General features: G+C 48.3%; 1 protein-coding gene across 2 annotated transcripts in view; it reads right to left on the bottom strand.

The window, feature by feature from the left end:
* Positions 1-505, bottom strand: part of LOC118358582 (SEC14-like protein 2) — a 23,244-nt gene extending 22,739 nt beyond the window's left edge. The window contains exon 1 of one of the 2 annotated variants that reach the window (XM_052479318.1): positions 314-505. In XM_052479318.1, coding sequence (XP_052335278.1) covers positions 314-367 — 54 coding nt within the window. In that variant the 5' untranslated portion in view covers positions 368-505. The remainder of the gene's footprint in view (positions 1-313) is intronic. The other variant, XM_035736545.2, reaches the window with a different exon arrangement.
* Between the last annotated feature and the right edge of the window lie 16,677 nt (positions 506-17,182).

Below are 17,182 nucleotides of genomic sequence, written 5' to 3'. Positions count from 1 at the left end.
GACTTGCATAAACACGTGGCTTTGTTGAGGCATTTTAGTTTGATATTTGCCAGTGTGAAACCAACTTGATCAAATTAAGCTCTCTGAATCGAACTGGGCATACAGCTCAGAACTGTGAAAACGCCCTTATAGAGAAACTTCAGGGAGAACGACATGATGCAATAATATTCTATTGGTAGTTACAATTAACTGTAGCCATATGTTCTCGGTTCCAGGTGTTACCGTCCTCAACAGTATCGGCGATTGTCACTTCGACAAACATAAATAATTGCTACACAAAAACAGAAATGTAGCCTACAATACAGTTATTTACCTCTTCCAATGCCCCTGCCTGCTTCGGGCTAAGGTCGCCAACCCTGCCGCTCATCACGTCACGTCAAAGCACACACAAAAAAGCTGTTTTTCTGCCGTCAATGGAAGTTGAAGAACGACACACTGCTGTCCCAGTTGCTGGACTGACTGCAGTCGGTCTGTCACGGTATCGTACTGTATGGTGATGCTCGACGGGGGCGCTGTTCTCTTCTCCATCCCTGTCTGTCAAGTCGTAAATGTGTAAATTCCAGAGGAAACACCCACACCCTGACTTGCCAAGTTAATTAAAGGTTTTACATAAGAGAGAAGCCAAACATTGTACGTGACTTAGCAGACGCTCTTCACACAAGGACACATTTGTAGATTTTTCACATAGTCAGCTCGGGATTCGAACCAGCAACGTTTACAGTTACTAACCCAACGCTCTTGACCGCCAGGCTACAACCAACATTTACACTGGGCAAAATAAGAATGAAACATGCCATCACAAGTTTAAACTTATCAAAAGCAATTAATGTAGATCCCTTTCAAGTTGGTGGCAGAACAATAGTGGAGTTCTTATAGAACGCCAGAAAAAGAAGCCTCTATTTACATATTGCTTATGAGTGAGTGCATTTCACACTACTTTTGGATTTTAAGGCTCATACGAACGTCCTGCTTAATACAATGTTTGTGTCATCGTTGCAAATCAACTGCATTACATTTAAAAAACACTTCAACTTCAACCAGTAAAATGTCTCTAAGGCTATCTTTTGCTACAATCAATCAAATGTCATTATTACATCAGCCAATGTCACAAAGTGCTGTACAGAAACCCAGCATATAACCCCAAACAGCAAGCAATGCAGGTGTAGAAGCACGGTGGCTATAAAAAAAAACTCCCCAGAAAGGCCAAAACCTAAAAAGAAACCTAGAGAGGAACCAGCCTCTGAGGGGTGGCCAGTCCTCTTCTGGCTCTGCCTGGGGGAGATTATAACAGAACATGGCCAAGATGTTCAAATGTTCATAAAGATACCCCTGGACAGGGCCAAACAGGCAGGATATAACCCCACCCACATTGCCAAGGCACAGCCCCCACACCGCGAGAGGGATATCTTCAACCACCAACCTACTACCCTGAGACACGAAGACCTCCCCCATGGCACGAACCCGAGGGGGTGCGCCAACCCAGACAGGAAGATCACATCAGTGACTCAACCCACTCAAGTGACGCACCCCTCCTAGGGACGGCATGGCAGAGCACCAGTAAACCAGTGACTCAGCCCCTGTAATAGGGTTAGAGGAAGAGAATCTCAATGGAGAGAGGGGAACCGGCCACATCAATGAGCGTTACCATTCTAGCTAACAGGCATCTCAATTAGGCTATATCACTGAACGTTCTAGCTAACAACTGCAGCACAAAAGTTATTTTGCAAAGAACACATCCAAATATAATCTTAGCGCTGTTCAAGCAAGAATCAAAACATCATTGTAAGCATATGAGCACCCAAAGAGGTTATTTTGTTAAGAAGTAATATAGGCTATGTTGAATGGGCGCAGACGGCTGTTGCTTTCTTACGAGTCAATGAGGTCAATGTGTCGCGTACTGAAAAAGGGTCTATAGCTTTGCAACAGAAACATCAAACGCAAGACAAGGGTCTGTATGCTTATGGATAATTCCTCTTTCCTTTCACCTAGGCAAGGCCAAACGAGTCAATTAATTGTTGTATAATTTTTCTAGTACCCAAAACGGAAATTGAATATCGACTCGTTTTCTTGTCTATGGTTGTCAAATTGAGTAACAGAAAACAAGTAACAACAAAATGTATTAAATGTTTATTTTTTCTTTTAGTTCATACCTGTAAGTACACGCCCCCTAATATATTATTCAGGAGAATAGCGGCAGTGTTTACAGTCTGGGTCGAGCTGCAGTATCAGCAGCACAGACAAGGTTGCCATGTTCGCGGTTTTCCCCCAAATTAGGCTACTTTGAAAATGTATTGTTCGCGGATTGCACGTTTTTTGGACTACTAAATTGCACCGCGGCTGCAATGGCATTTCTCTTGTTTTATTATCAATTAATTTCATTGTGCTGCTGTTGACTATCGGTTAGTGAAGCAGGCTGCTGTTGCTGAGTGAGTGAGTGTCGGAGAATAGCTTCGTATACAGTCATTGGAAGGAAGGGGTATGCCAGCTGTGAAACCGAAGAGTCGTTGTCTGTTCTTTTGAGTTTTGATGTTGAGTCTTTGCCCGACAAAAATGTTAGGATATATAAATTATCCTGTACGAGATTGTAAGCTGAATACATTACGTTGTTACAGGTGTCAGGTTTATGTGCATGTGGCAACATTGTGTAGGAGGGAGGTTCCTAGGTGGGAGAAGTGTGCAGAAGGGCATGAGACAAAGGAATGTGTAGCATTGGGAAAATGAGTGGTATGTGTTAATTATAGGCGTGCCCATGGAGCTGGGGATCAGAAAATATCCTGTGCGAGGGAGCCAGGTTGAGGTTTCCAGGGTTAGAGTAGTGCAGAAGTTGTCATATGCTGAGGCAGTGAAGAAAGTAGAGGAAGATGGGTCAAGGGAGAGGACTGGTGTCAGTAGTAGATCTGTACCAGTACAGAGGGAGGGATCCTGAGAGGTGGTGTCAGTAGTAGATCTGTACCAGTACAGAGGGAGGGACTGAGAGGTGGTGTCAGTAGTAGATCTGTACCAGTACAGAGGGAGGGACTGAGAGGTGGTGTCAGTAGTAGATCTGTACCAGTACAGAGGGAGGGACTGAGAGGTGGTGTCAGTAGTAGATCTGTACCAGTACAGAGGGAGGGACTGAGAGGTGGTGTCAGTAGTAGATCTGTACCAGTACAGAGGGAGGGATCCTGAGAGGTGGTGTCAGTAGTAGATCTGTACCAGTACAGAGGGAGGGACTGAGAGGTGGTGTCAGTAGTAGATCTGTACCAGTACAGAGGGAGTATAGAGTATAGTATATACCAGTACAGAGGGAGGGATCCTGAGAGGTGGTGTCAGTAGTAGAGATATACCAGTACAGAGGGAGTATAGAGTATAGTATATACCAGTACAGAGGGAGTATAGAGTATAGTATATACCAGTACAGAGGGAGGGATCCTGAGAGGTGGTGTCAGTAGTAGAGATATACCAGTACAGAGGGAGTATAGAGTATAGTATATACCAGTACAGAGGGAGTATAGAGTATAGTATATACCAGTACAGAGGAAGAGGCCAACAAGTGATATATGTTTCAATAAGATTGGATTTATAGAAGTGGTTATCAACTATACTGCAGGGGCAGAATGTAAGTGTCAGAAAATGGAGGTTGTGATGTCTGCGAGACTTGTCATCAGAAGAGTTACAGAATGTAGTAAGTGGTGGTGTCCGATCCGTTCAGGCTGTTGGCCTGAGGTACGACTAAATCTATTTAAAAGGTGGAGTAGGGTGGTGTTTATTTTTTTGTGTATTTCATTTTAAATGGTTTGTTAGTATCATTTTTTTTAAAGTGTAATGTTAGATGGTATTTGTTTATTTATTTCAAGCAAAGTATAAGGGAGTAATACTCCAGTCTAGTAGGTTGGCGTTAATGCAACATTTATTGACTGCCAACCGCCGTTAAACCTCATGGAAGAAGAGGGGCGGGCTGGACGGGTGTGTGTGTGTAGTACTGTTGAGCACCCGATTAGACTACAATCACCCCATTAGAAGGTGGAAATCGTCATACCAATCCCACCATTCATATGGTGAATGTGGTACCCCACACTTACTGGTGCACGCACCCTGTGTTAACCATTCATCGGGTGGTTGTATGGGGGGTGATAAGTGCCAGAATTACGCCCCGTGAAGCTACAAATACCTCTCACCAAGTCACCAAACGTCTTCCTATCGCCATAAAATACCGCCATGAATTAACATGGACTGTCAATGGAGATGTTTTTTTCCTGTGGTGTCAAATTGCCGACGAATTCACATCACGTTCATGTCATGTGACACGTACACGTCATGTAGACGTGTCACTGACACATCACATGTCACTGACAGTTTGTATGTTTATTATGGAAGATCTTACTATGAATGCCTTAAATGTCTACATGTGTTATGCGTCACGGGTTAGTTTAAGTGTTAGTTTAGTTTATTATTAAAGCTCTCACCATGAACACCTTACAAATGTTTACACGATGTCCAGAGTAATCTAATCAATTTAATTTGTCAATTTAGCTAAAATAGCCATATCACATCAATACAAAAATTATTAGGTTAGTTGTTATCACAGCCGGCCACCTTTACTGTGCCTATTTCTCACATCAATACAGACAAAAGGGCTTCTTTGTTGGAGGTAGCCCTATTCAGAAATAAGAGGTAGCCTAGGTCTCTAGCAGTCAAAACAACTCAATCTCTGACTTCAGTGCGTTCAAGACAACCGGGAACACAGAAAAATAAGATCTCAGACTGAGATTTTGTTTTTTACGGTATTCTACGGTACTCGGAATTTCAATTCAGACACCCTGGCATCTTTCCCTGACCATCACTGATGTCATTATTTGACCCCCCCCGAGTATCATCGTCACCATTCAATCCTTAGGCTCTGCATATTTCTGTCGAGATGTGGTTAAAAGCAGGGCTCGATTTGAGGGGTTGTGTGAGGATAGAGGCCTAACCCGGGTTATAGAGTCAGATAAAAAGCATAGGCTACTCTTTGTTGGTTTCGCCTTAGAAAAAACACCGGTCCAGCGATCTAAGGCAAAAACAATGATTAACTCTACGATTATATCCACATAGTCTACTAGCCTATCGAAGGTCTTGCTCTGACTCAACATGGTTTCTTGGTAGACCTATTTATGACAACACTCACTTTTAAATGAAAAGCAAGTGTCACTATCACAGGGAAATATGGTTGTTTAATTAAATACGCCACAATTAGTGGAAGGCTATGCCTAAAGGCAAAATACCAAAAAGATAGGATCGTTATGGGTCTGTCCATAGACCACAAAGTTTAACAGATAAACATTTGTTTTATTCAGGAGAATCTCATTGAATCAGGCTATTCAATTTCAGTGCAGTTGCGTTCTTACGCATAACCATAGTCTAAATGGAACTGAAAAACATCCCAGCCTGTTTTGATCACAGATCATGATAAAGCCTGAACATTTCATCTATATTTGTCATTGATTTAGCCCACAATCGTCCTTCAGATTTGATACACACGAAGGCCTATATTGGATTTGACAAACAATAGATTGACTAGGATCCTTTGACTTTTTCCACACATATTTGTTCCCAATTAGGCTACATGTAGTCCTATTGTGATGAATGATATTTACGTTAATCGCCTTTTTTATGAATTAACAGGCATCGTGGGTAAAAACTAAAAATATATTGTTTCGATGCCCCCGTTCACACATATTAATGTCACTTACCTTAGATTACAAAACCAGCTAATTTCCACTCCATCCATATGCAAATACAAGTGATTCATATACTGGCATGTCTGGCTGTCATGTTTTCATAATATTTAAATAATATTATTTCAGTAGTCCTCTGTTATGACAAAAAAAAAATGTATGGCTCATTAATAGATCATTGTGGTTGTATCTATTGTAGGTCCTAGGATACAACAATGAATAATGTTGAACTAACAAATACAACCAAGGGACACCTTTACATCAATGAACACCTTGTGAAACAGCTGTGTAAACCAACCTGGCAATATTTAAGATTTAAATATATAAACTTAGTTCTTTTTTAGGGTACGGGTGTGTCAATTTACTTTCAAAGATTTCCTGTATACTCACATGACAATCAGCCTGAAATACTGCATTTTGGTGGGTGGAATAGAGAGGTGGTGGAATAGAGAGGAGGTGGGTGGAATAGAGAGGAGGTGGGTGCTGTGTGGGTGGGTGGAATAGAGAGATGGGTGCTGTGTGGGTGGGAGGAATAGAGAGGAGGTGGGTGGAATAGAGAGGAGGTGGGTGGAATAGAGAGGAGGTGGGTGGAATAGAGAGGTGGGTGGAATAGAGAGGAGGTGGGTGCTGTATGGGTGGGAGGTTCTGCCCGTCACTTGTTCTCAACAGGCAGCCAGTCAGTCTCAGAAGGGGGACTTAAAAAGGGAGAGTGCAAAGTCCAGGCACTGCTGCTCTCTTTGTTCTGAGTGTTTGCAGTGCTAGTGTTTTTATTTAATATGTGTATCTCACATATTATGTGCCCAGTATGATGGAGCAAGAAAACTTTCTGAGCAGATAATGACAACATGACAATAACAGTAGCTGTAGATGAAAAGTTGGAGGGTGCTTGGTGATGAAGAACATCAGGTGGACCCATGTCTGGGTGTTGGGCAGAACCCCTAGATCCTGGAGAACAGGTAATGGAGGACATCAGGTGGATCCATGTCTGGGTGTTGGGAAGAACTCCTAGGTCCTGGAGAACAGGTAATGGAGGACATCAGGTGGATCCATGTCTGGGTGTTGGGCAGAACTCCTAGGTCCTGGAAAACAGGTAATGGAGGACATCAGGTGGATCCATGTCTGGGTGTTGGGCAGAACCCCTAGATCCTGGAGAACAGGAGCAGAGTTAAAGAGAACAGGGTAGGAGACAGAGACGTAAACAAGCAAACACACCGTTTACAGGTTGATCAGGTATGTAGAAATACAGTTATTTAATGATTTAATTTGAATGTTTGATTAGACATGCAATATTGTTAATGGCAGACAGAAAAGAAAGAATATGTTTTATGTCAGTGGGGTTGATGAGGGAGGTAAGGGATGGTCCCTGGAAAAGATGAGGGATGGCCCCTGGAAAAGATGAGAGGTAAGGGATGGTCCCTGGAAAAGATGAGAGGTGAGGGATGGTCCCTGGAAAAGATGAGAGGTAAGGGATGGTCCCTGGAAAAGATGAGGGATGGTCCCTGGAAAAGATGAGAGGTAAGGGATGGTCCCTGGAAAAGATGAGAGGTGAGGGATGGTCCCTGGAAAAGATGAGAGGTGAGGGATGGTCCCTGGAAAATATGAGAGGTGAGAGATGGTCCCTGGAAAAGATGAGAGGTAAGGGATGGTCCCTGGAAAAGATGAGAGAGGTGAGGGATGGTCCCTGGAAAAGATGAGAGAGGTGAGGGATGGTCCCTGGAAAAGATGAGAGAGGTGAGGGATGGTCCCTGGAAAAGATAAGAGGTAAGGGATGGTCCCTGGAAAAGATGAGGGGGGTGAGGGATTGTCCCTGGAAACGATGAGAGAGGTGAGAGATGGTCCCTGGAAAAGATGAGAGAGGTGAGGGATGGTCCCTGGAAAAGATGAGGGAGGTGAGGGATAGTCCCTGGAAAAGATGAGAGAGGTAAGGAATGGTCCCTGGAAAAGATGAGGGATGGTCCCTGGAAAAGATGAGAGAGGTGAGGGATGGTCCCTGGAAAAGATGAGAGAGGTGAGGGATGGTCCCTGGAAAAGATGAGAAAGGTGAGTAGTGAGAGAAACTCTGGGGTGGTGTCAGAACCACTGGAGTCATACACCTTAACAGAACCTACCTTTCAAAAACCTCCACACCCTTCTCAGTCTGGGCCTGAAGGTCGTTCTGCCCCTGAACAGGCAGTTAACCCACTGTTCCTCGGCCGTCATTGAAAATAAGAATTTGTTCTTAACTGACTTGCCTAGTTAAATAAAGGTAAAATAAAAAAAATAAAAAATAAAACTGCTCTTGCTGTCTCTAGAGAGTTGAAAACAGCAGGTCTGGTGAACAGGTAAGGGTTCCATAGCCGCAGGCAGAACAGTGGAATCTGAGCAGCAGCACAGCCAGTTGGACTGAGGACAGCAGGGGCTGAATAATTTTGCACGCCCAATTTTTTTTCAGTTTTTGATTTGTTAAAAAGTTTGAAATATCCAATAAATGTTGTTCCACTTCATGATTGTGTCCCACTTGTTGTTGATTCTTCACAAAAAATACAGTTTTATATCTTTATGTTTGAAGCCTGAAATGTGGCAAAAGGTCGCAAAGTTCAAGGGGGCCGAATACTTTCGCAAGGCACTGTAAGTCAACGATTAAGCCCATAACAAAAAGTTGGTGCACATGTGCACCTATAGGAGGTCCCAGGCAGAAGGGAATTTAACCCCTGCATCGGAGAGTTACATTGTTGCTATTGTAACGGATGTGAAACGGCTAGCTAGTTAGCGGTGGTGCAGCGCTAAATAGCGTTTCAATCGGTGACGTCACTTGCTCTGAGACCTTGAAGTAATGGTTCCCTTTGCTCTGCAAGGGCCGTGGCTTTTGTGGAGCGATGGGTAACGATGCTTCGTGGGTGTCAGTTGTTGATGTGTGCAGAGGGTCCCTGGTTCGCGCCCGGGTATGGGCGAGGGGACGGTCTAAAGTTATACTGTTACACTATCACTATGCATTCAGTTGCCTATAGCAGGAAACAGAGTTTCTTACTAATAATATGACACCTGTTATCACACATGGCACAACCCCACAATTGTTACAATAAAATAACACTTTTATATTTTATTATTCATTTATTATTATTATTATTATTATTTAATATTATTTAAAATGTTTTAATATTCGAGTAGAACTGTAAAAAAGAGTGATATAATTGTAGCTTTAGAAACGAGTGCTTTCATAAATGCATGGCGGGCCTCGTTTCACTGGAGCTGTGTAAAATAAGCTTTATGTCAATGACCCAGCTTCAACGGATTTAGTTTATTTACATATCGAATTTGATTGACCAACATCAGTTTCACCATATATTTATTTTGTCTGGCCTCTTTCCTCTTCTTTGGCGCTGCATTGCAAGTCAGCGATGTTTTCTCTCGGTAGCTGTCCATGGTCCTGAAATCATATCATCTGAGAGAGAGAGGGGAGAGAGAAAGAGTGAGAGAGAGGGGAGAGAGAGAGAAAGAGTGAGAGAGGGGAGAGAGAGAGAGAAAGAGTGAGAGAGAGAGAAAGAGTGAGAGAGGGGAGAGAGAGAGAGAAAGAGTGAGAGAGGGGGGAGAGAGAGAGGAGAGAGAGAGAGGGGGAGAGAGAAAAAGAGTGAGAGAGAGAGAGGAGAGTGAGAGAGAGGGGAGAGAGAGAAAAAGAGTGAGAGAGAGAGGGGAGAGACAGAGAAAAAGAGTGAGAGAGAGAGAGGGGGGAGAGAGAGGGAGAGAGGGGAGAGAGAGGGGAGAGGGAGAGAGAGAGGGAGAGAGGGAGAGAGAGAGAGAGGGGAGTGAGAGACAGAGAGATCAGAGAGGAGAGAGAGAGAGAGAGAGAGAGGGGGAGAGAGAGAGAGGAGAGAGAGAGAGAGGGAGAGAGAGGGGAGAGAGAGAGAAGGGAGAGGAGAGAGAGAGAGAGAGAGAGAGAGAGAGAGAGAGAGGGAGAGAGAGAGGAGAGAGGGGGAGAGAGAGAGAGAGGAGAGAGAGAGGAGAGAGGGGGGAGAGAGAGGGGAGAGAGAGAGAGGAGAGAGGGAGAGAGAGAGGGAGAGAGAGAGAGAGGGGAGAGAGAGAGAGAGAGAGGGAGAGAGAGAGAGGGAGAGAGAGAGGAGAGAGAGAGGAGATAGAGGAGAGAGAGAGGGGAGAGAGAGGAGAGAGGGAGAGAGAGGAGAGAGGGAGAGAGAGAGAGACAGAGAAGAGAGAGAGACAGAGAGAGGAGAGAGAGGGGAGAGAGAGAGAGGAGAGGGGAGAGAGAGAGAGAGAGGAGAGAGAGAGAGGGGAGAGAGAGAGACAGAGAGAGACAGAGATGGAGATTAGGATGTTGTCTATTTCAATCTAAAACAAAATACAAAGTAAACAGGTGATAATTGACTAATCTTACAAATGAATGCGAGTGTATGATCAACGCTTATCTTCTATTCAGACAAGTTGACTCGCCTGGCCTTCCAGGCAGCAAAAGCATGCACTGCTTCTTGGAGGTTGAATTTTGTAAGACAACGTGTGCTCAATTGATATGGTGGCGAGTCTCTCTTGACTCATAGTAGAGCGCAGGTAGTTTTTGATGAGTTTGAGCTTGGAGAATGTGCGCTCTCCACTGTCACCGGGAGTGGGAGAAGAACTCTCAGGGCAACAAAGGCATTGGGATACAAGGAGGCCATATGGTGTCTGGATATGTACTCGAGTGCGTCCAGTGGTTTTGCCTCACAGTCCAGTCTCTTGCTCAACACTTTGAGCTCATTAAACAGATCTTTTGCCTCGATGTCCCCAGAATCCCCATATGTAAGGGCCGTCACCAGTGTTGCGCAGTCCCTGGTAAGTGCTGCAGTGTCCATGTCCATTGATGGTGGGGATGTTGTACAGGATGCTGAAAACACTGCCGTGCTCTTCAAGCTGCGTAAAGCGTTCGTTGACGGACTGGATAGCAGAATCTAGAATCTGATTAAAGAAATATACTTTTAATTTCTGCTGAGGATCAGTCACAGGCTCATCCTCTCCCTCGTAGCCAAACAAAACAGACTCCTTTTCTTCCTGGGACGGACTGTGGGCTGCCCTGGGAAACAGGGCTCAATACCCATCTCCTCTGCCAACTCTTCTGCGCTTGCTAATGCGCCAACGAAAGCTGCATCGGAGCGGTAGTCTGGGCGGAATACCCTGGTTGAGTTCAATTGAGCCACTGCTAGTGAAAGGTTACAACTAACTGCCTGCAAACTCTTACAGGTGATGTTCACTTCGAACAAGATGTCATACCAAACGACCACTGCGCACATGAAGCCCAAAGTTGTTCATCTTGGCAGCAATGCTGTTTGCCCCGAACATTGTTTTAGCATCACAGCTGCCTGTGAGCTTGGTGTCGGTGGCGATCGACAACAGGTCATCATAAATCTCCCGAGTTGGTAACGCACGGGTTTCACAGCCTCCACCCGGCTCTCCCATCTCGTGGTGATGAGTGGTTTCACAGCCTCCACCCGGCTCTCCCATCTCGTGGTGATGAGTGGTTTCACAGCCTCCACCCGGCTCTCCCATCTGGTGGTGATGAGTGGTTTCACAGCCTCCACACGGCTCTCCCATCTCGTGGTGAGTGGTTTCACAGCCTCCATCCGGCTCTCCCATCTCGTGGTGATGAGTGGTTTCACAGCCTCCACCCGGCTCTCCCATCTCGTGGTGAGTGGTTTCACAGCCTCCACCCGGCTCTCCCATCTCGTGGTGATGAGTGGTTTCACAGCCTCCACCCGGCTCTCCCATCTCGTGGTGAGTGGTTTCACAGCCTCCACACGGCTCTCCCATCTCGTGGTGATGAGGGGTTTCACAGCCTCCACCCGGCTCTCCCATCTCGTGGTGATGAGTGGTTTCACAGCCTCCACCCGGCTCTCCCATCTGGTGGTGATGAGTGGTTTCACAGCCTCCACCCGGCTCTCCCATCTGGTGGTGATGAGTGGTTTCACAGCCTCCACCCGGCTCTCCCATCTCGTGGTGATGAGTGGTTTCACAGCCTCCACCCGGCTCTCCCATCTGGTGGTGATGAGGGGTTTCACAGCCTCCACACGGCTCTCCCATCTGGTGGTGATGAGGGGTTTCACAGCCTCCACACGGCTCTCCCATCTGGTGGTGATGAGGGGTTTCACAGCCTCCACCCGGCTCTCCCATCTCGTGGTGAGTGGTTTCATAGCCTCCACCCGGCTCTCCCATCTCGTGGTGATGAGTGGTTTCACAGCCTCCACCCGGCTCTCCCATCTCGTGGTGGTGAGTGGTTTCACAGCCTCCACCCGGCTCTCCCATCTCGTGGTGGTGAGTGGTTTCACAGCCTCCACCCGGCTCTCCCATCTCGTGGTGATGAGGGGTTTCACAGCCTCCACCCGGCTCTCCCATCTCGTGGTGGTGAGTGGTTTCACAGCCTCCACCCGGCTCTCCCATCTCGTGGTGATGAGGGGTTTCACAGCCTCCACCTGGCTCTCCCATCTCGTGGTGATGAGGGTTTCATAGCCTCCACCTGGCTCTCCCATCTCGTGGTGATGAGGGGTTTCATAGCCTCCACCCGGCTCTCCCATCTCGTGGTGATGAGGGGTTTCATAGCCCCCACACACACACACATCCACCCGGCTCTCCCATCTCGTGGTGAGGGGTTTCACAGCCTCCACCCGGCTCTCCCATCTCGTGGTGATGAGGGGTTTCATAGCCTCCACCCGGCTCTCCCATCTCGTGGTGATGAGTGGTTTCACAGCCTCCACACGGCTCTCCCATCTGGTGGTGATGAGTGGTTTCACAGCCTCCACCCGGCTCTCCCATCTCGTGGTGAGTGGTTTCACAGCCTCCACCCGGCTCTCCCATCTCGTGGTGATGAGTGGTTTCACAGCCTCCACCCGGCTCTCCCATCTCGTGGTGATGAGTGGTTTCACAGCCTCCACCCGGCTCTCCCATCTCGTGGTGATGAGGGGTTTCATTAGCCTCCACCCGGCTCTCCCATCTCGTGGTGATGAGGGGTTTCACAGCCTCCACCCGGCTCTCCCATCTCGTGGTGATGAGTGGTTTCACAGCCTCCACCCGGCTCTCCCATCTCGTGGTGAGTGGTTTCACAGCCTCCACCCGGCTCTCCCATCTCGTGGTGATGAGTGGTTTCACAGCCTCCACCCGGCTCTCCCATCTCGTGGTGATGAGTGGTTTCACAGCCTCCACCCGGCTCTCCCATCTCGTGGTGAGTGGTTTCACAGCCTCCACACGGCTCTCCCATCTCGTGGTGATGAGTGGTTTCACAGCCTCCACCCGGCTCTCCCATCTCGTGGTGAGTGGTTTCACAGCCTCCACACGGCTCTCCCATCTCGTGGTGAGTGGTTTCACAGCCTCCACCCGGCTCTCCCATCTCGTGGTGAGTGGTTTCACAGCCTCCACCCGGCTCTCCCATCTCGTGGTGATGAGTGGTTTCACAGCCTCCACCCGGCTCTCCCATCTCGTGGTGAGTGGTTTCACAGCCTCCACACGGCTCTCCCATCTCGTGGTGAGTGGTTTCACAGCCTCCACACGGCTCTCCCATCTCGTGGTGATGAGTGGTTTCACAGCCTCCACCCGGCTCTCCCATCTCGTGGTGAGTGGTTTCACAGCCTCCACACGGCTCTCCCATCTCGTGGTGAGTGGTTTCACAGCCTCCACACGGCTCTCCCATCTCGTGGTGAGTGGTTTCACAGCCTCCACACGGCTCTCCCATCTGGTGGTGATGAGTGGTTTCACAGCCTCCACCCGGCTCTCCCATCTCGTGGTGAGGGGTTTCACAGCCTCCACCCGGCTCTCCCATCTCGTGATGAGGGGTTTCACAGCCTCCACCCGGCTCTCCCATCTCGTGGTGAGTGGTTTCACAGCCTCCACCCGGCTCTCCCATCTCGTGGTGATGACGGGTTTCACAGCCTCCACACGGCTCTCCCATCTCGTGGTGATGAGTGGTTTCACAGCCTCCACTCGGCTCTCCCATCTGGTGGTGATGAGTGGTTTCACAGCCTCCACCCGGCTCTCCCATCTCGTGGTGATGAGTGGTTTCACAGCCTCCACCCGGCTCTCCCATCTCGTGGTGATGAGGGGTTTCACAGCCTCCACCCGGCTCTCCCATCTCGTGGTGATGAGGGGTTTCACAGCCTCCACCCGGCTCTCCCATCTCGTGGTGAGTGGTTTCACAGCCTCCACCCGGCTCTCCCATCTCGTGGTGATGAGTGGTTTCACAGCCTCCACCCGGCTCTCCCATCTCGTGGTGATGAGTGGTTTCACAGCCTCCACCCGGCTCTCCCATCTCGTGGTGATGAGGGGTTTCACAGCCTCCACCCGGCTCTCCCATCTCGTGGTGATGAGGGGTTTCACAGCCTCCACCCGGCTCTCCCATCTCGTGGTGATGAGGGGTTTCACAGCCTCCACACGGCTCTCCCATCTGGTGGTGATGAGTGGTTTCACAGCCTCCACCCGGCTCTCCCATCTCGTGGTGATGAGTGGTTTCACAGCCTCCACCCGGCTCTCCCATCTGGTGGTGATGAGTGGTTTCACAGCCTCCACACGGCTCTCCCATCTGGTGGTGATGAGTGGTTTCACAGCCTCCACACAGCTCTCCCATCTCGACAGGTGATGAGGGGTTTCACAGCCTCCACCCGGCTCTCCCATCTCGTGGTGAGTGGTTTCACAGCCTCCACCCGGCTCTCCCATCTCGTGGTGAGTGGTTTCACAGCCTCCACACGGCTCTCCCATCTCGTGGTGATGAGGGTTTCACAGCCTCCACCCGGCTCTCCCATCTCGTGGTGAGGGGTTTCACAGCCTCCACACGGCTCTCCCATCTCGTGGTGAGGGTTTCACAGCCTCCACACGGCTCTCCCATCTCGTGGTGAGTGGTTTCACAGCCTCCACACGGCTCTCCCATCTCGTGGTGATGAGGGTTTCACAGCCTCCACCCGGCTCTCCCATCTCGTGGTGAGTGGTTTCACAGCCTCCACCCGGCTCTCCCATCTCGTGGTGATGAGGGGTTTCACAGCCTCCACCCGGCTCTCCCATCTCGTGGTGAGTGGTTTCACAGCCTCCACCCGGCTCTCCCATCTCGTGGTGAGTGGTTTCACAGCCTCCACACGGCTCTCCCATCTCGTGGTGATGAGGGTTTCACAGCCTCCACCCGGCTCTCCCATCTCGTGGTGATGAGTGGTTTCACAGCCTCCACCCGGCTCTCCCATCTCGTGGTGATGAGGGGTTTCACAGCCTCCACCCGGCTCTCCCATCTCGTGGTGAGTGGTTTCACAGCCTCCACACGGCTCTCCCATCTCGTGGTGATGAGGGGTTTCACAGCCTCCACCCGGCTCTCCCATCTCGTGGTGAGTGGTTTCACAGCCTCCACCCGGCTCTCCCATCTCGTGGTGAGTGGTTTCACAGCCTCCACACGGCTCTCCCATCTCGTGGTGATGAGGGGTTTCACAGCCTCCACCCGGCTCTCCCATCTCGTGGTGAGGGTTTCACAGCCTCCACACGGCTCTCCCATCTCGTGGTGAGGGGTTTCACAGCCTCCACACGGCTCTCCCATCTCGTGGTGAGTGGTTTCACAGCCTCCACACGGCTCTCCCATCTCGTGGTGATGAGGGGTTTCACAGCCTCCACCCGGCTCTCCCATCTCGTGGTGATGAGGGGTTTCACAGCCTCCACCCGGCTCTCCCATCTCGTGGTGAGGGTTTCACAGCCTCCACCCGGCTCTCCCATCTCGTGGTGAGGGGTTTCACAGCCTCCACCCGGCTCTCCCATCTCGTGGTGATGAGGGGTTTCACAGCCTCCACCCGGCTCTCCCATCTCGTGGTGAGGGGTTTCACAGCCTCCACCCGGCTCTCCCATCTCGTGGTGATGAGTGGTTTCACTGTGAGTCCATCTTTTACGTGCTCTTTCAGCAAGGCCCCAGCGGTGTGTAGATCCGGATAAAAATGTATAAATCTCTTGGATGGTGTTCAAAAAAAACTCAGCCGCCTCGAAGCAACACGATGCTGCATCAGAGAGAACCAAGTTCAGCGCTGCTTGGCACAAAAAAGGTCCTCGGATTGATATTCTACACTCTCTTTTGAACTCTGCTGTGCCTCCCACGCATATTCACCCCCTTGTCATAACCTTGCCCTCTCATGTCCATGATGGCGATGCCATGTTTCAGTAGTTTTGAGATGAGCAACTCAGTCATGAGGCATGCGTGAGAGCATCAGCTGTTCTGGACGACTGTGTGATCATGCTCTCCGTAGCCGACATGAGTAAGATGCTATCTACAACCTAAAAGAATTATTCCCCCCACACACACACACACACACAACTGTAGCATCTCGTTTACATTTCTCACATTTTAGGCGTCCAGTTGAGGTCTTGGATTGATCATGTTGCAATGAGATGGGCACAGACCTTTTCAGTGTGGTGGCAAATGAGTTGAACAAGAGAAGAGGATGTGGTTGCTTGTGGAGGGAGAGCAGTGGGGGGGGGTAGAACATCTGCAGTGAAGCTGATTGGTTGCTCTGACTCATCACTTCTTGACTAAAAGATAGATTTAGGAATTAGTTCGACTTTGACATAGTTCAACAGCTGAAAAGCCTTAATTAACATACTCCCAGAGATAGCAAGACATTCATTATCCACTGAATGAAGTGACCTACCCATCTCCATTTACAATGTCATTCAGCAATTAAATAACTTTTTGTATAGCGCATTCAATGACATCGTTATTGTCTATAGACCACTCCTATAGACCACCTTGTACAATACCGTAATCATTGAATGAAGTAGCGTACCCATCCACATTTACAAGTTCATCTATCAATTAGATAAATAATACTAGCACATAGTTACATTATTGTAGATTAGGCTACTCCTGTATCCACACTATATCAGGATAGCGTTATGATTTCATTGGTCTTGTCAGGCATGAATTTAGGTCTTCGATCAAAGTCGTATGTTGTGCTCCGTTTCCCCAGTAAAAAGTACTTATGCATCCCCCATTCAATTCAGTTCGAGTGTAAAATGTGTAGGTCTAGTGACAGTGGAAAAATAAACCCATAGCTCCAGCACACAATGGCAAGTAGGAGTACTGTATTACAATGTCAAATATGTATACGTATATCCTATAGCATCACATATGCATCTTTTCATTTACAAATTAATCCATGAAATAAACAATACTAACATAAAATTACGTTATTATTATACACTATCCCACTCCCCTATCGACACAGTAAATAATATTACCTACGTGCTTTCGACAATATGTTATCAACTCATTATCAACCAAAAGGATTTGCCTTTTCAAGGATTTGCCTTTTTAATTCTGGCACTTATCACCCCTCATATGGTTGAGACAGAGAGCTTTTGCTGCTGCAGGCAGCTCAGCTGAGTCATGTCAGTGAGAGAGCAGCACGCGCTCACATCATGAAGTCATGTGATGTTCAACAACGAACAGAAGCACTAGCTAAAGTACACTAACCCCATTCCATACAAATGTGCGCAACCACGACATTCAAAGGAGGCTGCAA

The sequence above is a fragment of the Oncorhynchus keta genome, chromosome 25, assembly GCF_023373465.1.
Source record: "Oncorhynchus keta strain PuntledgeMale-10-30-2019 chromosome 25, Oket_V2, whole genome shotgun sequence".
NCBI classification, from domain to species: domain Eukaryota; kingdom Metazoa; phylum Chordata; class Actinopteri; order Salmoniformes; family Salmonidae; genus Oncorhynchus; species Oncorhynchus keta.
Note: the sequence above shows the minus strand (reverse complement) of the source record. Positions and strands in the feature narration are given on the sequence as shown.